At 39.5% G+C, this 23,538-nt stretch overlaps 1 protein-coding gene across 6 annotated transcripts; it reads left to right on the top strand.

Annotated features, from left to right (window-relative positions):
- The first annotated feature begins 1,808 nt into the window (after nucleotides 1-1,808).
- myo9b (myosin IXb) lies at nucleotides 1,809-23,388 on the top strand. Of its 6 annotated transcripts, none has more exons than XM_026375212.1 (41): nucleotides 1,809-1,993; nucleotides 2,404-3,255; nucleotides 7,576-7,670; nucleotides 7,851-7,913; nucleotides 8,103-8,202; nucleotides 8,938-9,038; nucleotides 10,296-10,419; nucleotides 10,680-10,769; nucleotides 10,914-11,030; nucleotides 11,209-11,343; nucleotides 11,503-11,624; nucleotides 12,153-12,294; nucleotides 12,620-12,809; nucleotides 12,993-13,068; nucleotides 13,338-13,424; nucleotides 13,531-13,570; nucleotides 13,754-13,876; nucleotides 14,709-14,789; nucleotides 14,889-14,999; nucleotides 15,120-15,236; nucleotides 15,430-15,579; nucleotides 15,748-15,893; nucleotides 16,132-16,485; nucleotides 16,660-16,741; nucleotides 16,994-17,188; nucleotides 17,918-18,024; nucleotides 18,150-18,226; nucleotides 18,544-18,725; nucleotides 18,886-18,993; nucleotides 19,163-19,333; nucleotides 19,419-19,457; nucleotides 19,551-19,659; nucleotides 19,743-19,810; nucleotides 19,912-20,104; nucleotides 20,226-20,354; nucleotides 20,754-20,859; nucleotides 20,932-21,063; nucleotides 21,197-21,320; nucleotides 21,534-21,646; nucleotides 21,755-21,879; nucleotides 22,741-23,388. In XM_026375212.1, the coding sequence occupies exons 2-41, from the start codon at nucleotides 2,464-2,466 to the stop codon at nucleotides 22,962-22,964; spliced, it is 5,640 nt and encodes a 1,879-aa protein (XP_026230997.1). In that variant the 5' UTR covers nucleotides 1,809-1,993; nucleotides 2,404-2,463; the 3' UTR covers nucleotides 22,965-23,388. The 6 variants fall into 6 exon arrangements, with proteins under 6 accessions (XP_026230997.1, XP_026230996.1, XP_026230999.1 ...); XM_026375211.1 differs by having other exon boundaries at nucleotides 1,809-2,104; XM_026375214.1 differs by having other exon boundaries at nucleotides 1,809-2,104; nucleotides 21,755-21,891; nucleotides 22,741-22,872.
- The last annotated feature ends 150 nt before the right edge of the window (nucleotides 23,389-23,538 follow it).

Genomic DNA, 23,538 nt, shown 5'->3' with positions numbered 1-23,538 from the left:
ATTTACAGAAGGGTTATTAGGATTTATCATCACATAAGCTCTACAAGTTACACACTGTTTAAAATAACGGGAATCTATCTTTAACCTACCACCACTTTCTAAATAAATACATTTACATTTTTAATATCCTGAACTCTACTTTTAGCTGCTACATTCACAAGATAGTGTTAATTTAAAGCGTCAGAAGGATTCGTTTTAATTCATTTGTGTGTGTGTTTAACTAGTATTTATTCCATTTATTGGTGGAGGGTTAAAGTGAAGTACAGTCATTACTGGTCTGCAGGAGTCAGCGAGGGAGGGAGTGGACTGGGAGGGTCGGGAGCTGCTGCAGAGCACGGTCGAAGAGGCGTTGATGCTCCGCTACCTCCTGCTGGATGACGAGGCTGCGGTTAAACACAGGTCACACCTTTTGTTAATGTCCCTGGGAACCTACTCTCTATTGAAAAGCTGTGAAGTTACAGTAAAAATTACTATATTTCATTTTTAATTTGTAAAAAGTACAAAAAAACTAACAACATTTGTTTCATTTTGGGGGGTTTTATTCACCCCTTTGCATCTTATTATAACATGTTTTGTCTCGTCTTTCTCATCTTATGTTTGTGGTTTGTGTTTCCGTGCAGGTATTTCGCAACACTTTGCAGCCATTTTGTAACTTTTTTTTGTTATGCGTCACTTTACATTTTGTTTTGGTCATTTTGACACACCACATCACTTTGTGTCATCAGCAGTAATTTTACAGAAAGCATCTTATTGCAATGACTTTGTGTCTGGGGATCATTTCCACCCATCATGGGTATTTTCAAGAGACTATTTTTTATAACTTTGTATTAATTTTGTGGTCATTTTGTGTCTTTATTGTACTTTTTTTGTGTTTTGTCTCTGTGGTCTTACTTTCCCTCGTTGTTGCCGTGTAGAAAGACACAAGCGTCACTTGGGTTATTTAACTGAGGCCAAAATCATGTTAGAATTTTTTTGTCCTTCTGTGGCCACCAAAAGCACAAACACGCACCACAGACACAGAGGCATGTCTCTCTTTGTCTCTACAAAACAAGACATACTGCATCTCTGCACATTTTGTACTGCACTATTGCACATACTATTTGTACATACTTTATTTTATTAACATTACTTGATTCTAGTTATTTACATATTGTATTCCATTCTTATTTCTAAGCCTTATTTGTTTTGTACTGTTTAAGTAGGCATTCACTGTGGACGGCAAAGAAAGAATTTCATTGCACAGGGAAACTCGTTTCCTCACTGTGCATATGACAATAAACACTTTGAATCTTGAATCTTGAATCTCTAACCCGTCATTTTTGTCATCATTGTTTCTCTGTGGTCCGTCTTTGTTGCTTTGCGTCTTGTTTTAGTCAGCTGTGGTCTCTGTGTGGTTGTTTTACGTCACTTTATAACTTCTTATTTAGTTTCCATCTAGAAATATTAGCAATTACCTCAATGTGGGGCTCAAGAGGTGAGGACCATCCCTCCATGATACCTGCCTGTGTGTGATTTGATTGTAATACCTCAGACATCCACTCGGGGGCGCTCAAACCTCACAGCACAGCCAGAATAACATAATAATAAAAAACTTTAAATATTTAACTTAAACTGTTCATTAGTGTCGCAGTCTGTTAACTTTTCCTTATCAAATGTTTCTCAGTAGAAAGGACTGTCGTGTTTTTCTAATCCAGGTTCAGGTTAATGAAAAAAGAATCTATCCATTCATTTCCACTTGTGGGCGGGTGCGCGCAGTGTGCGCGCAGTGTGCGTGTGTGTGTGTGTGTGTGTGTGTGTGTGTGTGTTCGCGTCTGGAGAAATGTAGGAAGTAAAGTTAGGCGAACTTTTCGACCGGGAGGACGTGGAGGAGACGTCGATCCTTCATTTCCCACTCAAACCGTGATTAATAGAAGTCGTGCGGACGCCGCGCTGCCGTGAATCTGTTGCTTCATCGTTTAAAAGCGGCTTCGTTTCACCTTTTTGACAAGCACAGGTGAATATACTGCTTTTCCTGGAAAACTTTGCGTGATTGGAGGTGAGGAAACCTCCCTCTTCTCTTCACTGTCGGGTTTAATAGAAGAAATGAGCTGGGTTTTCTCCAAAGGTGAGATTTACTGAGCTGTCTGACATTTGTCACCTGGCTGAGTGTAGATTTACAGTATTTACAGTATTTACATGGGGTTAAAGGGAAATATGGGTTGTCGTTGATACTGTGCGTATTTACATGCTGAATTGAAACTAGGGCTTCAAATAGACCTGTTAGAATCATTTTGCACAAGTTGTTAATTTATCTGTGAAGACTATGTCTGAGTTCATGCTGGGTTTATTTCCTACTTAATTCCCACTGTTCCTTTACTTTATCTTGAACTGGTATTTGGTCACATTATATGTCTGTTTCTGCAGTGGATGCTGGCAGAGAGTTGGGGCAGTGAGGAATGCTGAAACCTGCCTCTTTCTATCAAAATGAGCACTACAGATGGAGCCAGGACCCCTGAGCAGGATGGCCAGGTCCGAGTTGTGCAGATCTACCCCAGGCTGTCACAGGACACGGCTGTCAACTGTCTCCTGCAGATCAGTGCCACAGACACTGCAAAGACGGTCATCCACAACACTGTGGCCACTCTGGGCTTGGACTCAAACCAGGGTTACAGCCTGCTGGAGGTCAGGAACAGCCGCAAAGACGAAAGGCTGCTGGACGCTCGGCACTATCCTCTGCAGCGAGTCCTGTTGTGGCCACCGGAGGCCCAGAAGTGGCACCCCCAGAGCCAGGGTTACTACTTCATCCTGCAGCAGCAGCAGCAGCAGCAGCAAGCCACCAGCGGAGAGGACGAAGATAAAAGCGCCCCAGAGCAGAACGATGATCTCTGCAACCTCGAAACTTTGACTGAGGAGAATGTCCTGCAGGTTTTACGCCAACGTTTCCACAGGCGCAAAATTTACACCTATGCCAGGAATATCCTCATCGCCGTCAATCCCAACAAGGTCCTACCTGTTTACTACAACCCAAAGTATGTCAAGATGTACGAGAACCAGCCACTGGGCAAACTGAGCCCTCATATATTTGCCATGGCCGATGTGGCCTTCAATGCAATGTTGAACAGGCAGGTTAACCAGTGCATTGTGATATCTGGGGAGAGTGGCTCAGGGAAAACTGAAAGCAGCAGTTACCTCATCCACTGCTTGATTGCACTCAGCCAGAAGACGTACTCCAGTGGACTGGAAAGGACCATCCTTGGAGCCGGCCCAGTGCTTGAGGTGGGTAAAGCTGTTATATTTTTTGACCTGCAACCTGTCTACCACAATTCTTTAATTTAAGGCTAAAACAATTCTCAAGAGAGATTGAATCAGCAACAACAAAAATGTTCTGACTAATCTCTTAAAATCACTGCAAGTAGAACATCTTTAGGTTTTATAACTATTGGCCAAACAAAGCAAAGTGAACACAAGATTTGTCAGTGCTGGAAATTTTAATAGGTACATATTCATCTTAATTAACCAGAGCTGTGAGAGGTCATGTCCTCCCTTTTTATGAGGAACGTTTTTGAGCCCTCTCCAGCTGTCAACTTTTAAGAACCCTCATGTTCCTTGTCATTTATATAGAGGTCTAAGTCTATATAAGAGGTCTCAATTCAACATGACATTGTTGTACATCTTGTTTTGGCCAAACATGAAGCTTATTGTCGTTATTAGAAAGTGACAGGCTGGCGTCTGAGATGAAACTTCAGTGCATCAGTTCCCACTTCACTGGGTGACTTGTTTACATGTGAAGGTGACACCAATGCTCTGATATATACTAGAATATAACACATGCCATCAGGATAACGTTATTTCCCAGGAAGTCAGTGGATAGTTCCAGGCCTTGTTCTGCTACAACAACATGACTTTCTAGACGATGAGTTTGTGTTTAACTGGCTGCAGTCCAGATCTGTCTCCTACTCCGACAACAGTGACCACAGATTACTGAGCAGTCTTCTGTGGTCTGGTCTCTGAAGTCTTCACATAGACAAATATTCCACTTGCAGAACTGCAACAATTAGTATTTAGTTCCCAGCAGATTAAGAAGTGTAATTAAAGTGATGCCTCGGTGTCAACCCTTCTGGAAATGCCGTTTCCGTCACCCAACTTTTGGTTTCCATCTGATGATCCCAGATGAGACCAGATGTCACAGTCTTCTGTTATAGATTAAAGAGTTTATCTAAAAACTAAGAACTGGTTCTGAAAACTTTGTTTGAGACAGTTTCAGCTGGAAAGTTTCTATATTGTCTTTATTTTCTACCTCACTTGGAGCTAGTTTGAATGCACTAAGTTGTTTACGAAACCTCAAAGAATGCTGCTGTGACCCCGTTAGTCTGGTTGATTTAGAAATGATTATATCTCTAGCTTTACTAGCTGATCATTTCCACCTGGTGAAGTCTGCAGAGACACAAGTTCATCCTGACTTCAGAGAATTATGATGATATGAGTATTATAACCACTAGTTTTACGTGGGTGGGGGATTTTTTGTTTTTATTGTTTTTCTGTCAATGTCAGCATGCAGTCTAAATGAAATAACACATACAGGGTGTATTGTTTAATATCATTTTTAGACATGCAAATCACTTCTGTTCTGAAAATAGAAAGTGCAAATTAAGAAACGGCTCCCTTAATGCTGGAAATATGTGCCGGAACCATGTGTTTTGCACTTTGCAGATTTAAAACAAGCATGCAAACAACACTAACCACGAAGAGCTGTGTGATTTAAACCATGAAGGACTCTGCTGCTGCTTTGTTAGATAAACTGGAACAAATGAAGCATGAACATAAGGAGTCATAAAGCGGTGAACCTATCTTGACCTAATTTTAGTAATTGTGTTTTATCTAAATGTTGTTTTGCATTATTCCTCTCACATCAGGATTTAAAAGAAGCTCACACATGTTCTCAAATCAAAAGCAACAACAGAGAACTGTGCCGGAAGGTTTATTTTAACTTTTTCTTATTTTAACCACAGAGCTTTAGTTTTACTCTTATTCATTCAGGTTAAATGCGTCTGTGGCGTCGCACCAGTGTTTTGCTAGAGCAACAGCGGCTGTGTTAATGAGTAACACGAGTAACAACGAGGACACCACATTTCCTCGTGATATTTGCTTTCTATTTCAGTTGTCTGTTAAGTTACGTAATATAATATTAATTAACCGTCATGAAATGAGGCCAAACGCTTTTTGAGGAAATGCCAACCCACTTGGAACTTACCTATGACTGTGTTTTATGGTAAAAACAGTTTTCACTACTTGAGTGGGAAGCAAAACATTAGCAGGTTTCACTTCATTTAAAACTAGTTTCCTATTATGCTTGCTTCTGAGGGCGCTCGTCATGTAAATGTGGAGACCTGTGCACTAGTACATGCTCTGTCTATGCATTTGTATACCAACTAACCTTTTCCCACAAAGCATCCTGGCCTGTTACTGGTCATACCCCCACACACAATTCCAAGGGGCCTTCCTTTGGTTAGACAATGATTTAAAATGGATCCTTCCTCTCTGTGAACAAGTCTAACAAGTTTCTCCTTTAAATAAGCAACAACCTTTTTTATTTTTCCAGTTGACTGATCCCACTGACAGTTCCTCCTCCTCCTAAAAAGGAATCAGAAACACAGATTTTAGAAGAAACTTAATGTTATTTAATGAATTTAACTGGGAAAATACTGTTTCACACATGCCACGACTGTTAGTCTCAGATTTAACCAGAGAAGGATATGCACAAGTGTTTACATCAAGCTGCATATAAATAGAGGCCAAGCCAGGATCCTAATTCTGTAGAAATGCCTTGATATGTAGATCTGTTAGCGTTTCTTGTCATGAGTCACACCCGGAGATACTTGTTCCTTTTTTTCTGAAAAGAGGCATGACTTCTTTTCCTCGTGTCATCTCACTTGACTTCAGTAAAGCATCAAGTATGTGATTTTTCTTTTTTTTTTTACCTCCCTGGAGCCAGAATACTGCCTCCTCCACAAGACGATTTCAATGTGTCTTGTAACTTGTTTAAATTTAGAAGGGAAACTAATGCAGCTTTTAGGCAGGTGGTTATCATACTTACCGATTTCCACCGAGGGGGAACGTGCAGGGCGTTGTCTTTGAGGGAACACCAGAGAGAGAGGAGAAACAGGAACGTGTCAGAACAGGTTTAAGCAGGTCTGCTGGCAAACGTATTCAAGAAAGTACAATAAATCCTCAAGCATGCTCTTTCTCTTCCTCATTGCGTTCCTATAAGCCAGTTTCTATCACACTTTTCTTGTGTTATGTAGATTTTTAGGACTTTAATCCCTGAGTATGCTCCCACCACCCATGTTCCTTCTTTTTATTTTTTTAAATCCATTGTAATTTTTTTAATCTTGAGGCCTCTAAACATGCAAATGATGGTAAAAATCTTACCTGGTTAAAAACCCAGAGTCATCTGAACACTGTACTGTACACGTCACAGCTGGATGCATATGCATTTTTTACGAATCTATGCTTTATGCGTTGTTGGGGAGCAGGTGGCACCAGGATGCACTATAGGAGACCAGTCTGGGGAGGCGTCACCGCGTAGCAATTAGATACGATATCAGAGAACACCTTTAGAGACGTGTCACAATGTTTTTGGTAGCTTTAAGGAAGCTGTACATATTAATGTTTCTCATCACTGATGTTCTTTCTCTTCCTAAACTGGCAATAACATCTTCAAAATAAAAAAAAACAATTTTTTATTGTTGACTCATAAATTCTAAAAAAAAAATGACATCTTGTGAAAAATCCCCATAAAATCAATTTCTTTTTCTCTGTCTCACTCTTCCCACATAACACTTTCTCTTTTCTCTTCGCATGACTTTCATTTTTGTCCTGCTGCATCCACTTTCTTGACATATGTTTTGATTCATCCGTCTGAAAATGAAAGGCATGCACATTAATGAAATCCCTCAGTGCAGTGTATCAACAAATGTGCAGTGGGTAGAAACATTCCAGTGAGTAACAGTACTTGCCAGCGAGTGTTAAGTGCACAGGCCTCGCTCACTGACTGCGTAGGCAGTGCTTTGGCTTGTTAAGACACGACCCTGAACATAGCTCTCAGGGGAAATAAGTATAAGAATATCTTTAGAGGCAGATATGGAAATGTGGGTTTTTCTTTTACTGCAGTGTTGTGTTATTGACAGTGAGCCTTTAGATACTGTACAGTGTCCGGCACAGTAATAATCGATGCAACTGTGAAAATCTTTCTTCAAGAGTGGCATTTTAGTGCTGTTATTATTCTAGCAGTGTGTTTTTCATACATTTATTTAGCCTAGAAAAATAATCCTAGTAGAAAGTCGTGGTAGAATATGAAAATTAAACCTGCAAAACATAACTGAACATGTTCAGAGTTGGATCAGCTTGAACTTTGTCGGTAAGATGGCTGACGGAAACAACCTACTACTATCCACTAATCAAGCTGATTTATGTGATAGCTCCTCTGCAGTAAACATTCACAGTGTTTAGGTCAATGTGCCAGTGTCCGTGACAAACATATCTACAAATATGTCTGTTTATTTTAGTGAAAACTGATGTTCCTTATATTTCCAACAGGCCTTTGGCAACGCTAAGACTGCAGAGAATAACAACTCCAGTCGATTTGGGAAGTTCATCCAGCTCAACTACCTGGAGAGTGGTGTCATCAGAGGGTGAAGCACCTTGTTTTTCCTTATCTTATAAACTCATTTAACTTAATCTATCTTCTGCAGCAGAGTTTACATTTTATCTTGGTTGATATAATAGTTTTTTGTGTTATAACTGGATATTGTTTGCAGCTTTACCAAACCACCACAGCTTGTTGACATGTTCTTCTTGTGTGTTTCTTGCAGGGCAGTTATAGAGAAGTACCTGTTGGAAAAGAACCGCCTGGTGTCCAGAGATAAGAATCAGAGGTAAAGGGGAGATTCAGTCAAATGACAGATGACATATTATAATTCAAAATCGAGGCATGAAAATAAATCTGCTCTGATACCAACATTGCTCACAATATTCCCTAAAGTATTTGAGTAAATAACAGTTTGAATGAAACTTGAATGAGCTCTCACACACTATACCTGCACCCTGTGACCTCTGACCTGCAGGAACTACCATGTTTTCTACTATCTGCTGGCGGGGGCTTCTAAAGATGAGCAGGATGAGTTTCATCTGTTAAAGCCACAAGACTATCTCTACCTCAAGCAGGTACCTTTTGATCAGTAGTTTTTACAGCAGTGTCCTAATAGAGGACTCAGAAGTCAAATGTAAGATTTGATGCGTCATTTGATGCTATCGAACGGGGAAAACCAGTGGTAGATGTGTTGTAGAGACAAACCCACAATATCCTGAAACCTCTCAACAGCAAATTGCAGCATGTCAGAGTCTCGGTAGTGAATAAAGAGAAAGTCACATCCAGCTGTCAAACTACACTTTAACTAGGCTTTTAGTGCACCTGCGTTTCCTCAGAGTCTTTTTTGTTGAGAATTTAACAATGTGCTAACCTCTAACATGTTTACGCTTCAGTAAACCCGCAAATGTCTCGACCCATTTAGTCGTATTTATTTATGCATTTGAATGTGATTAAAACCTGGTGTGACTGTCACTGTCATGGAATATAACGTATGGCTTTTTAAATGTTAAGGGTTACTTCAACTCCTGATACTGAATTACATTTGTCAGTATAATCTGGGAAGTACTACAATCTAATAAATACTCAGAAACAGAAATTCAATTCAATAAAGAGCATAGTAATGAGTGATTTTGTATAAAATAAAAACAACAGTTACTGTATAAATCAGTCACGTCCTGATGAGAAACAAAAAGTTAAAGAAATTAGATCATTCAGTTGTTCTTTTTCTTGTTCTTCTACTTGTTTTGATTTATTCCGTGGAAACTTTTACTGTGCTTAGTATTTACATCCTCTCCCTCCACGTTTTGCAGAAGGAACTTTGCTTAGATGATGAGGACAAACTTGGCAATGAGTACAAAAAGCTTCATCAGGCTATGGAGATGGTTGGATTCCTGCCCTCCACCAAGAAACAGTATGTCTGCCAACGAACAACACAACTGAAATGCTGCAGACCAACACTCACACATACACACACACATATTTTCTATAAAATTTACTAAATAGGCAGCATGGTGGAAGAGCCTGTTCTTACTCTGCTTGTGTATGTTTGATCCAGTTTCCTCCCGCAGCCCAAAGAGTTGCTGTTATTTATAATTGCTGACTCCAAATCGCCTGTTCTGTAGGTGTGAATATAAGTGTGAATGGTTTTCTGACTGACTATATACTATAGCCCTGAAATAGCGTAGATTAGATTTGTTGATGCCTCAATATTTCATCAAACGTCTTAGTTACACTGTTCCCAATGATGTCTCACAGTTTTGAGTCAGCTGTACCAGTAAATAACGGTGTAGTTAAGCAAACTAGTGTAAGTGTAAATGAACTTAAAGTGAACACAGTTGTCTATACTGGTGTCAGTAACAGGTCGGAGCTTGTCAGCAGAAAAATGCGGCAAGCAGCTGACAGCCTGAGGACAAAGCTGACAAATAAAACTACAGTATATTCTCTCACCTGTTAATGTTGGTTCCCTTGATGGATAATCACTCTGAAGCTGTAACGGTTAATGTGAAGACATGTACAGCGCCATATAGAAACTGGTATAGAGTCAGAAACGAAACATTTGCGAACCCCAGGGTGAGTGGAGTGGTTCGATTCCCGGTTCCTCCTGGCTACCTGTCGAGGTGTCCTTGTCCTTGGACAAGACACCGAAACCCCCTAGTAGCATCGATATGTACTGTCAGACAGGTGTCCCACCACAATTTCCCCAAGGGGATCAATAAAGTATGTAATTATCATTATTATTATACTTATAGCAAGACAACAAAAACCGACAGATATAAATAGTAACTGTGAAGTTTGTTTTAGAGAATTAGAACTTTTTAACTTGGAGCCTGATTTTGAAATCAGATTTGCAAACTTTAGTAAAATGCAACTGTATTTTTGTAAAGTTTCAGTGTTTGTATTACGGACGGTAATAATTTGAATGTGTATGCTGCTAATCCACTTCACTTCTTGTCACAAACTGCAAACAAATTGAAATTTAAACACAATCACAAAAGTCAGGTGTAGAAGTCAAAATGAAATGAAACTCGTGGTAAAAAAATAACCATGTGTCTCTGAATTCTTGTGAAGTGACCCATTTAGAAGTGCACTCGAAACCTGTTAGTCCACAGCTGAGAACCAGGTGTGTGCCACTTAATGCAATTTCTGTATCTGTATTTGTGCCGTGCAGCATATTTTCCATCCTCTCTGCCATACTGCACCTGGGCAACGTGACATACACACTGTCAGAGGACAGTCAGGACCTGGAGGTTGGACCTGCTGACGTTTTGTCTACACTGTGTGACCTGCTCAAGGTATCATCCTTAATGGTGGCTTATGTATGCAAAGCAGTCATACACTACATCATGCTAAATTATCATCTGGATTTACTGTATAATTGAAATCTCCAGCTTCGCTGGTGTGCTAGTTGCACGCTAGTTCTCACTGGGCCTAAAATAGCTCTCTGTTGTTTCACAGCAAACCTGTTTCAACCTGTTCTCTTTGTCCAGTTCAGCAGTCGGTATTCAATTAACCGTGGACTCATTTTGCCTCAACATTTTGTCTTTATTTCTAGGTGAAAAAGGACCATCTCGTGAAAGCTTTGACCAAAAAGCGAATAGTGACCGCCAAGGCCACCATAGTTTCACCCTACACACTACAAAAGGTGCACGTTTAATTAGGAAACCAGTTTAAAATGTGACTCCTCAGAATGAAAATTTTCATAATCTTCCTGTATCACAGTCAAATTGCTATATTAAGCTGAAGTTGAGATTGTATTTGCTTTAATTTCACGTTTCTCTGCAAATAGGCCTCCAAAATACGGGACTCCATGGCCGAGTCTTTATACAGTGCTCTGTTTGACTGGATTGTCCTTCACATCAACCATTCAATGCTCAATAGACGAGACATGGAGGACTCCGTCTCTGTAAGTAATTTTTCAGTAAAAGAAATGCAGCATGGCCTGTAACATTTAAAAAAAGTGATATTACGGTTGCATTATTCTACTGTAGTTTGGTATTAATGTGAAGACTTATTGTAGCTACTGAAATACATTATGCATCTTTATTATGAATGTCCTGTTTGTTGCTTTTTTTTGTTTTTAGTGTTTGTCCATCGGCGTTTTGGATTTATTTGGGTTTGAGAATCTCCAGATAAACAGTTTAGAGCAGCTGTGCATCAACTTCGCCAGTGAAAAGCTGCAGTATTACATCAACCAGAACCTCTTCAAGCTTGAGCAGGTGTGGTGCAGTCGTATTTAGAGATATCTGCAGCTTATGTCTTATCTACTTGGCATTAAGGAGTTTTAAATAGTAATAATACATCACAGAGACAAACTGATTTACTTATACTTCACCTGAGTTATCCAATCATATATTTCTGATTTAAACACATTTCAGGAAGAGTATGTGTCAGAGGGCATCACTTGGCAAAACATTAACTACACTGACAATAGTGGCTGCGTTGAGCTGATCAGCAGGAAATCAACAGGACTGTTTGACCTGCTGGATAAAGAGAGCAGGTAGGGGAACGTTACCTGTGCCAGTTTCTCACATTAAACATAGTATGGTTACATTACATGGGTAGGGAATCAAAGCATTTCCAAAATGCATTTAAATACAGTGTGGTGACAAACTAGTCAATCTGGTTAGTCTTAGTCATAAGCACTATATCATTTATTATGATTATTGACATTTAAAATAATAAACAATTACATATATAAATATAATCTATTTAGTCTAACTTGTCTTAAAATGTCTTATAAGCTGTGTATTAAATGTTAATAAACTTAATTATAGCTAGTAAGTCACAACATAAGGGACCTAGCTCAACACAACACTGTTGAAATCTTATGACAAAGGGATAATTTAAGGCTTAGTAAGTGATATCAAGGATAATTCAAAATATTATGTCACACACAACTGTTTAATCTACAGATCTTAGGAAACAGAATTGTAACATAATGCAACAGTTTCTGTTGTTGTTCACGTGATTTTGTGGACTAGTCAGCATGTTGAAATGTTTATTGTTCTTCTCTGTCTATCTTCAGCCTCCCTCAGGCCACAGATGAAACCCTGTTGGACAAGCTGAAGCAGCACCATCAGGACAACCCACTCTTTGTACTCTCTCCAAATAGAAAGTCGACTTTCACCATTCAACATTTTGCTGGGAGGGTTAATTATGACATCAAGGTGGAGTATTATTCCCACACTGCAAATGCCAATAAAATGTAAATTATACTTGAAACCAGTAAATGGGATTTCAGTGTTCCACTGTTGGCCTGCCGTGGCCTTGTCCAGTGTGGGAAAAACCTGATTATCTATATGAGTGAAGTGAATGATTAATGGATGCACTGTGAAGGGTCCAGTTGACAGAGACTACATAGAAAGGACAAGTAGTAGTTTCTCTTCCTGAGAAGTGATGTCCAGATGGCTAATTATTGTGTGAGACCACTATCAGACAGCCTTCTTTTTAAAAATAATCAGCATCTGAGTCATGGTTGTTGTCGTTCATCAGGATTTCAGAGAGAAAAACACAGAGCACATGCGCCCTGAAGTCGTATCACTCCTGCGGAGCAGTGAACGGGCATTCGTCCCTCATCTTGTTGCGTCTAATCCAATAGCACAGTTCAGATGGGGCATCCTCCGAGCCACCATCCGCATCCTCACAGTATTCAAAATGATGGGACGTCAGAGAGCGCAACAACGTACGTACTTTTACTTACTAATCATTTTTCAGCCAAAACCAGAAGGTACAGGAAACAACTCAGTAAATAAGCTGTGTGCCGACGTGCTTCTTTGGTCACAATCTGTCCAATGTTACGTGTCTGTTAAAATGTTTATTGATCTTATGATTTATACACATCTGTCTTGTTGTGTTCTCACTACAGTGGCCATCAGAAGAAGCTCCCTCAAGTCTCTCAAAGACAAAAGACACCGAAGCAGTGCTCTAGACAGACTGTCCAGGTAAATGCAGTATTATATTTATATTTAACTTGACTGCCAGATTCTTATAAAATACAAACAGTACAGTTTACAATAATAGTACGAAAAACAACATATCATATGCACAGCATATGTTGTTGAATGCCAGGAACATGTTAAACATGTTCACATATTTAAGTTGGGACCCCCTCTGAACATCACAGGGTTTATTAATATAAATATATGAAGACAGGTCATGATCCATATATGTATACACAAGGATAAAATACCTCTCACATTTACATTAACAGCCTGAATCTGGATTTCTCCTTTGATTGTCCTGATGAAAATCCTCTTGATGTGTTTGAAGACATCTTTGCCAATTTTGAAATGAGAAAGTAAGTGGTTTTAGTTTTAAAGCATCCGTTTTGATGTAGCTTTACCTGTGAGCTGTCTGTCTCCTGTATGTTGTATCGGGCCTTATTTTTTCTGTATTTCCTGCAGGAAAATCAGAGGCAGTCGAAAGAAGCAGGTCATTCCAAAGGTAAAATGTTAAAAACGAGTGCAGTGGTGGTGGAGCACAAACTGTTAAAATGAGGTTTTTGTTAATACACCTTGAGCTAGATTAGATATTAAATAGCCCCCTTAACACTTATCCATCTTTCCAAAGGTCCTTTTTTTTGTTTAGTCGTAAAGCTCATCATGTTATTTATATTTTATCAAACAGAACCTCATGGATTTGCGCTCACTGCAGCACGTTGTCAGTCTCACTGCACACGACCAAACCAGCAAATCCATCTTCCACCCTCAGCCAAGAACGAGGCCCCTTACAATGAGCACTCAGTTTCAGGTTTGTCTTTGGTGTAACTTTGCAGGTTACTATTGTTCTGTTTCATATCTCACACGTGATTTGTGTTTGTGCACTTCATAATACCAACACAAATCACACGTGGTAAGATAAGGCCACATGTAAGTCATTCAAGAAGTATTATGGTTTCTATTAGAATAATATCTACAGTATATTTAAGATACAGTAAATTTGTTTTATCACAATTTTAGAGTTTGTATGTTATAACTGTTCTTCAGTGAATGTGTAACTTTAAAAAACTCTGTTAGATATGTATCTTGTCATCTTAGTGACTTACACGGCATTTAGTGTGTTAGGTGGGATAAATACAGTTTTTACCATACACTAATATTTATAAAAACAATGTAACTGTAACTGTACTGCCACCTATCTACCTTTTTGTTTGCTAAATCAGAGACATGCTGTATGTATGGTAATAATGTAAGTGGTAAATGGTCTGTACTTATATAGTACTTTTACAGGACAAGCCACCTGCTCTACCTCCTGAACCACAGCCACCCCGAATGTCTGTCTGTAATATATTATTATTGTGATCAGTAACAGTTTTTAAATTAGTAAGTTAAGTTAAGTTAGTAAATTTTATGGTTACAAAAATGTAGATTTTGCGGGCACACTGGTAGCCACGTAACCAAAACTAGTTTCCTAGTCCAGGCTGGGGACTTTTGTTGCATGTCACACCCCTCTCTCTCACGACGTTTCCTGCCGTTATCACCACTGTAAAGAAATATCAAATAAATGCTAACATGCCTAAATATAATCTTTTAATACCTGAAACTTGACCGTTACTCACCATGACACCTGATGTATCACACAGACATCCCTCAGAAAGCTGATGGAGACAATAGAAAAAGCAGAGCCTTTCTTCATTTTCTGTGTGCGCTCCAATGCTAAAAAGGTAACATGGTGTTTGTATTTGTATCATCAAAGTGGTAAAGTTAGTTCTGGATCTGATGGCATAGTTCATCACTTGGCAAATGTTTATTTGTTTTTACAGAAGGAGCTGCAGTTTGATGATGAACTGGTGCTACAGCAAATCAGGTATACAGGCCTCATGCAGATGGTTCAAGTCCAGAAGTCTGGCTACAGTGCCAAGTACACATTTAAGGTAAGATTAGAAGTGTATAGATATTCAATTTAATTGTTCATTAAATTAATTTAGGCTGAAAAGGACCAATAACACTTTGATCCATGTCAGTGAGTCAGTTTGTACTTTTGATATTTACAGGAATTTGCCAAGAAGTTCAGGATATTGCTTCCGAAACAAGCCACTGTAGCCCACATAAAATATCTGTTTGAGAGAATGGAGCTGGATAGGAGTACATACCAAATAGGAAAAACTAAGGTAAACAATTAAACACACAATAATACCAAAGTATTAGTATGCATATAATGGGTGAATTGAAATGTCACCCATGAGTTCTACACGCACCCACGTTTCTATCACTGTTGGATTTTCTGTATAATCTTGAATCAGAAAACACTGTCATGGTTTCATCCTGCCTCATGTTTTATATGTCTCCTTTTTGTCTGCTCAGGTGTTTCTCAAAGAAAAAGAGAGGCAGCTGCTCCAAGATACTCTTAACAAAACAGTTATGTATCACATCGTCACCTTGCAGCGCTGGTTTCGGGTCTGTCTGTTAAGGTTGCATTTTCTGCAAAGGAGAGACGCCAGTAAGATCATAGAGGTACATGCATCTGTTTATGCATCTGTATAATTGAAGCATGTTTTTCATGTGAACCACTCGTCCATTTTTGTGTTTTGCCTGTTTGGTGTTCCCTCAAAAAAAAAAAACAAATATTCCCAAAGATGAAAACAAATAATTAGAGTTGACAGAGGATGTTGGGTGTTTCAGAGAAACTGGCGTGAGTTCTATGAGTACCACAACCGAGCTGCTACAGTGATCCAGACAGCGTGGAGGAGCTCCCAGAAGAGGTTAAAACAGCAACATGAGACGAAAAACAATGAGGGGACGTCTCAAACCCGTCTGGGACGAGACAGGTATACATTCCTCTGTATCTACACTGCTCCTGCAGTGAAAGGCTGTAATTATAACCACAATTGAGCTGAATATTTGTTCAGTAACTAAATTAAATACTTTAGCAGTTTTCCTTTAAAGTCACATAACTAGAAGTTATTGCAGCGCTAATAAACAGCATACACTCTTAATTTTGCAGCCTTACAATAATTGTGGGTTCACTCCTTGTGATGCCAGTTTGAATTTGTTCTTTCAAAATAGCTCCACAAAAAAAGAGTTAACAAAACAGTACAAAGTGGAGCACAGCCCCAACAGGACACAGCAGCCAGAACCAGCCATCAGCCAGTCTCCACAGCTCATCAACAGCAGAGAGAAACAGGAGGGCACAGCTACCCCGCCTCTTAACAGACCACTCTCCGTCCCTGCGGACACTAGAGTTGTCCATGAGGACCGCTCCTCAAGCCCCTCTAAGAGCAGCTCGCTTCAGCGCTACAAAGATAAGGGGGGAATCAAAGTGAAGGGCGAGAGGTGGAAGGAAAGATATAGCGAGGTCGATCCAAGAGACGAAACAAGTCTAGAAATGCACAAGGGACGAGACAATAGGAAAGATCTTTCGTAAGTTTCTAGATTCATCAGCCATCATAAACTCATAAAATGCTTCATACATGTCTGTGGAAGCTCCACTGATATGGCTAATGCTGGGTTATGTGTGCGGCAATAACTTCTTTAAATGTATATCTGATGCTGTCACCAATAACTGCACTGTTTTATTTTTCCCTCTGCAAACAGTCTCAAAACAAAGTCATTTTCTGTTGATGACGTTTCCCACATCAGCTCATCGGGTCCTGATATCTTACCTTCTACCAGTGAGGTAACGTCTGTCTTATTTTATTACAACATAATTCAAAATGGTGTGTTTGCATCTTCGACCACAGCAGAGTATTTAATCTGTTTCTCTCTTTTTCGCATCTTTTATTGTTGTTGCATAGTGTCCTTTTCAACTATAAATGCTAGAATTGGATTTTCAAAATAAAGTAGTTGTGTTTATTGTTATCTTATGATAACACATTAATTAAAGAAGGCCTCCCCGTCTGTGCCTCATCACCTTTCGTGGCCCAATCAGGTCAGAGTGCGTCATCACAACCAACCCAAACGAAAGAGGCACTTGGCCAACACACGCAGCGCTTTGATGTTTAACTTTAGGGTGTCTGAGGAGGATGAGTGTTGGAACTTTCCGCTGCCTCCAGTCAGCCCTCAATTGCCCAGTCCGAAGAACTCGGCCAACCCGGCCACCCAAGCCATTGAATCCCAGGTCAAGGTACTGACCAAAGGGACATTTTGACTGACAGCAACTCTCCTCTGCATGCAGGCCTTGCATGTATCCCAAATAAATTCGAGGTTGCATTGCTCTGGAACGCTTCCTTTCTGCTCTGCAGCCCTGTACAAAAAAATGAGCTGTTGCTAAATCCATTTCCAAAGCTCATTGCTGCATGTAAGCCAGCCGGTACTGGTGATACTCACTGTGAAATATGATGAATTACTTTTATGTCAATGTGTTGTTAGTCTACTTAAAAAATAAAACAGGAATTTAATTATTATGGATTTAACAATTCTTTAACTTCAACATATATTTGAAATAATATAGTAATAATAACTATTTAATGTGAGATGTTGTACAGTTTATTTATTAGATCATGGTCACATCAATTTATGACTTCAGACTACGTATAGTCTTATTTGAGCATCACTAATTTAGGGTAAGATGTTGCTCAAAGCAGGTGGCATGAGAACATGAGAAGGTATAGCCTTGTGTGATATTTAACTATGATGAAACACTATAGTACCCTTGTTCCCAGGTTGATGGGGTCTGGTCTGGTGGTGGGGGAGCTGTGGGAAGCTTTTCAGATGACGGGTGTGGCCGCTGCAGGGGCACATGCTGGGGAAAGAGGACACAGTCTTTTTACTTGGGGGGGAAACACTTTTTTTTTTTTTTTAGATTCTCTCAGACACAGATGTTATAGTGTTTGTGTTGCTGCATTTCATGCAGATACCAGCAGAACCTGATGGCTCAAGGTTCTGCCTTCCGTCCAGCTTCTCTGCTGAGGACATGGGACACCATGAGTCCAGCCACTCACCAGTGACAACACCTGACAGGTAAAACGCTTCAATGACTTGAATAATAATGAAATAATTGGAAAATCAAACCGTAGTTTGTTTCTTCATTAACTGCTGAATGAATTCTTATTGCATCACATTTATACAGATTGTCATTTCTACAGGGTTTGGTTTCTCAGTAGATTCCTGAAGAAACTAGCTGCCAAACCTACCAACCATGAATCTCCGTCAGATAAAGCCGGTAAGCCAAAAATATTTTTTTGCAGGCCTTTAAATATATACATCCACTACCCCTTGAATTGTCTGTAGCAGGGAGAATAGTAGGTTGCATTAACAAAATTAATCAACTTAGGCATTGTCTAAAGAATGGAGGAAACTGAAATAGAGTCACACAGCTCTCTGTACATAAGTTTACTAATTGACCTCTTCTCTTTACTGCCATCTAGAGGTTCATTACTGATTAACAACAACTGTTTCTGATCTTCTGTGCATCTCCACTATGTACAGTGGTTTATGTACTGGTTAAAAGTGCCATTTCTCCTTGTGTGTCTCCTTCAGGCACTTTGCCCAGGTACAATCAACATCCCTACTACATGACAAACCAGCCCACGAGAACCAACCGAAATCCCACCATTCGAATCAGCCGGGCCACACGGGCGATTGATATAAACGCATCAGTGGACCGAATGATCACCAACCCCAAGGAGCTACGAAGCCTGGATGAATTCCTCGGCAATCAGGTAACAGAGAAACACACTAGATTGGTTATTTAAGCCTTAACACACACAACAAACTCAACGCATTTACACTGTAAATGGGCATAAAACGGCTGTGTTTTCTCTCGGTAGAGACCTTTCATGAAATTTGTTCAGTTTGTTCATAACTCACCTTTCTTCTCAGGTGAATGAGCTGCAAACAAGAATAAAAAAACTGTCCCCAACAGAGAACATTTTCTTCCAAGCCACCAAGGAGTTTAGAGAGACCATCAAAGGCATGTACTCTTTGGAGGTGAGTTCAATTTGTGCAATAAGCAGAGAATTCAAAGCAGAGAAACAGTAAAGGAATAGTTTTCTGTTCCATCTCTCCTTAGCATGTCACACTTTATATACCACATTGAATCCCTTATAGTAAATTAATAAAATCGCTTAAATTTTCATGTATATTTTAAAACCAACAGAAGCCTCAAATCAGCTACAAAGATCTGATGAAGGGCTACCACAACACTGTGAGCACGCTAGCAGGAGTCAGACAGGAGGCAGAGGTCCCACTGGTGGTCAACCTGTTCCAGTCTGTGCTGGATGGCTTTATCAGGGGAGAGTTAAAACGAATGGAGTCTGATCCCACCAAGGTAGATTTCAGGCTTTCAGTTAAGTCTCTAGACCACTTTAACAGCAACAACTTGACTTACTCATCTCCCTTTTTGCTTCTCTCAGGCTACGAAGACGGTGAACAAGAGGAAAAACAGTAAATGTGTAAGCAGATTATCTTCATCTCCACTATTAAGTCTCCCCATTATGAATCTTGGTAAATTTCCCAAGTGTTGTCTCTTTATCTTGTCTCCACAGGTTGATCTACTGGATCACCTGTTTAACATTTACCAGGTGAACGTTACGCAGACGTGTGATGCATGTGCCTCCTACATTAGGGGAATGGAGAAAGCCTACATCTGCAGTGGTGAGTTCAGGGAGCAGCAGCAAGTAAAAACCACCGGGAGGCCACAAAAAAACTCATCTTTTTTTTTCCATTTTTTATTTTAGCCTGCAATTTAATATGTCACAAGAAATGTCTGAACAAAATTGAGACACATTGCTCAAAACGGTGCTCGGTGAGAACTGATTTATTTTAAATACACACACATCAGTATGTCAAGACTGCCTGTTAATGTTCATCATCTTTCATGTGAACACCCCTTATCATGTCTGACAGAATGGCAGAGTGTCAGGCTCCCTTTACTTTGGGGTGCAGGTGTCTGTCCTCATCAGTGACACTAACTCAGTGCCAAAGGTGATGGAGATGTTGTTGTTGCACGTGGAGCTGAACGGACTCTACACTGAGGGAATTTACCGCAAGTCAGGCTCAGCTTGTCGAGCAAAGGAGCTCCAACAGATTCTGGACACTGGTAAGAAATTGTCCAGACACTGATTTAACTCCCAAAACACAAGAGTTTATCTTGAGAATGGAGATATAATCATTTGCATTCTTTGGAGCATTTCATCTGTGTGTCTCTTTTGTGGCATCAGATCCTGAGTCGGTGTGTTTAGAAAACTACCCCATCCACACCATCACAGGCCTGGTTAAACGATGGCTCAGAGAGCTTCCTGACCCTCTCATGCCCTTTTCACTCTACAGTGACTTTCTGCATGCTGTGGGTGAGTTTCGTTTTACATAGAAATATCTGATTATCACCTTTACTCTTGTTTTGCATTTGAAGACATGATGAATGAGGTTAGTTTGATTAGGGCTGTAAATCGTGATTTCTATTAAGGTTGGTAGCACATGGTGTATTAAATATCCCAAATAATACTATAATACTACAACACATACATACATAATATAAAAATATACATAATATAAAATGGTTATATAAATAGGAAATAACAGCAAATCCTCAGAGAAGCTGCTGCTGAAGGATTGCAGATTTATTTTCTGTAGATAAACTAACTGTTAAAATTATGCTTCTGTTACTTTAATTTGAAATTTCAAATTATAAAAATACTTATATATAGGTGCTGATATAAATCAATATCTCATGTGTTTTTTGTTCCCAGAGCTGCCGGAGAAGGCTGAAAGAATAAGGGCCATATACCAAACAATTGATGAACTTCCACCTGCTAATTACAGCACATTAGAGCGGCTCATTTTTCACCTTGTCAGGTAGGAATGTTGCTTTTTTTTTTTTTTTTCCTGAGAAATGTCTTATCAGAGCTTGACCTGTTTGTTTTGTAGGGTTGCAAAGGAAGAAGAGCATAATAAGATGTCACCAGGTGCTCTTGCTATTGTGTTTGCCCCCTGCATCCTGCGCACTCCTGATTCTGATGATCCCTTGCTTTGCATGAAGGACGTGTCCAAGACTACACTGTGAGTCTGCGTACTGACTTCAAATAGACAGGCATTTTGTTCTTGATTTTACATAAAGTGTATGAGTCATTGTTGGATGAAATGTAAGCCAAAATTTTCAGGATGTATTCTAAAGTGACTCTGTTGTCTGCAGGTGTGTGGAGATCCTGATCTGTGAGCAGTTCAGACGCTACACAGAGAAGATGAGGAATATCAAGGAGCTGGAATATGCAGAAGCCCTGGCTGTCAGTCAGCTCAAACTGAAGAGACAAAACACAGTGAGTGTGCAGTGCAAAGACAGTTTATGAGTTTGTCAGAAGTCACTGGCCATACTGTGAAGAAAATATACACACAGAAATGTACCGTCACCTAATGTGAAACGGAAACTCTAAATGTCTAACTTGCATCTGTGCATATGTGATTTTGTATAAACCGATCTGTAAAATTAGCTCCTTAGTTGACAAATAACCACTTCTGTGGTATTTGTGCAGATTGCTGAGCAGCCTTCAGACCAGCCTTCAGACCAGCCTGCCCCAGAGCACATGCATCCTGATGAAACTGAGAAGACTCTCATTGAGAGGATCAAGTCCATCAAGCAGGAAAAGTAAGCTAAAATAGTTCCAGTAGTGTGATATCATCTCTGCGTGCTTTTTTTTTTTTTTTTTTTTTAGAACCTTTTTAAAATAATGTCATTGTGTTTTGTTCTTTCCAGGGTGGACTTTGTTATCGGCTTACCTGATTTGGAGCAGGAGAACTCTGACAACGATAACCTGGAGTCAATGTCGTTAATGAGCTTAGAGAGTGAAGAGGACATACGTGGGAACATGGAATGGGAAGGTCAGTAGGGAGGTAAGGTACTTTCACCTTCCTCTGGGTTTAATGACCTTTTCGTAATAAATGTTAAGTTTTATGAATGTATTCTATGTCCCACCATTAGAACATATTATGTCAGACACTGTATCATCACAGTAGCTTCTGTGTGTATGTCTAGATAACAGATGAAGGGTATTACTGCTCCTGATGGCCACACTCATAGTTTTCACTCATAGTTTCCTACAGTATTGTACACCCTTGTGCCTTTCACTTGTCCTTGCAGCTACAAAACAATTAATTATACAAGATAAGAGTCCACACTTTCTTCATGAAAGCATTAGTGGTGTTGTACTTTGCTAAAGGCTGGTAAATAAAGCTGTGAAAAAACTAGGGCTTAAAGAAGCAGTTCAAAGTGGCTTTACTTTCATGTGTCTGCAAATTAAACCACAAAAAGAAGTGGATGTGATGTGGATGTGTCACAATGTCTGTTTTGGAACACTACACAATGCTTATAGAAAGATCATTTGTGACATTGCAAATATTTAGAAGCTGATCACAGTCTAACACGAAACATAAAAAGGTGTGAAATGCAGGTTAATAACTTCATTACACACACTTTGTATGTCACAGTAAAATATGAGATATTTTTATTTTTAAAAGTTAAAGTAGGGACATTAATAGTATTTACACTTTCTGAGATCCAGGATCCAAAATGGAACCTTTCAACCCTACAAACCATGTTTCCCTGTTAGAAAATTGTGTTCATATGAAGTTCCTCCTTTTGTTTTTTACAAAACCACACCAGCACAGGAACTTGTGGTTGATGGTGTATTACAACATTCATACCAATTTTTTTTTTTTCTAATCTGATGATGCAATTACCAGGAAAGAATGCCGTGCAGCTGAAAACCCAGAAACCCGAGTGCCCACGTAAACCTCCTGACATCATGCAGAGAGTCCAAAGTCTCACAACAGATGTTACTCAGTCCAAGTGCAGACAAGACAAATCTTCTCAACTCAACCAGCCCCAGGTCACTAGAAAGACTTTCAGTGGGAGCCTTGATGACCTTGACATCCCCTTCATTGATGAGGACGACGATCAAAGTTGAGTCCAACCCAAGCTGTAATAATCTGAATATTCTCAAGTATGTGTTCATAGACGATTTGTGCTATGCCAAGAAACTGTGAACTCTTATGCTGCTATGGAAACAAAATGCTTTGAGAATTTGTATGTATTTAATTGGAGATCATAGGGACTGTTCCTCCTGGGCTTTTTATGACAAATTGAAGAAGAAACAACAGTGATGACTACTCAGCCTCTTCATAAACCGACCATCAGTACACTGTGATTTTATACATATTTCGCATTTTAAGTATGTGTTTTATGAAAGGTAGATATTTTGGATAACCTATTTCACCTGTAGAGAAAAAAAAAAACATGATGTTAGGAGCAATTAATACAAGTACCTCCTTTACCAATGAACAATATTCTGGGCACTGACCAATCGGAGATCATGGTGTTGTAAAAGAAAAGTCTTGCGTTGTATAGAAAGTGATTCTACATTAATATAAAGTGATTCTACATTATGCAGATACTGCTGTTGCATTTTGTGCTCTTCCTGGGTGCATGTTTGTGCATCTAAAACCGTTAGGTTGTGTTTTCTATTTTGACCTGTGTTATAT

Source organism: Anabas testudineus, chromosome 17 (assembly GCF_900324465.2).
Source record: "Anabas testudineus chromosome 17, fAnaTes1.2, whole genome shotgun sequence".
Classification (NCBI taxonomy): Eukaryota; Metazoa; Chordata; class Actinopteri; order Anabantiformes; family Anabantidae; genus Anabas; species Anabas testudineus.
The sequence above is the reverse complement of the archived record's forward strand: the minus strand, read 5'-3'. Positions and strand labels throughout refer to the sequence as shown.

What these genes read in the sequence shown, in the direction of transcription:
- myo9b (XM_026375212.1), top strand. Translation starts at nt 2,464, where the DNA reads ATGAGCACTACAGATGGAGCCAGGACCCCTGAGCAGGATGGCCAGGTC. An exon ending in GGGTTAATTATGACATCAAG is followed by an intron (nt 12,295 to 12,619) that starts GTGGAGTATTAT and finishes GTCGTTCATCAG; the next exon opens with GATTTCAGAGAGAAAAACAC. An exon ending in CCAACAGATTCTGGACACTG is followed by an intron (nt 20,105 to 20,225) that starts GTAAGAAATTGT and finishes TTGTGGCATCAG; the next exon opens with ATCCTGAGTCGGTGTGTTTA.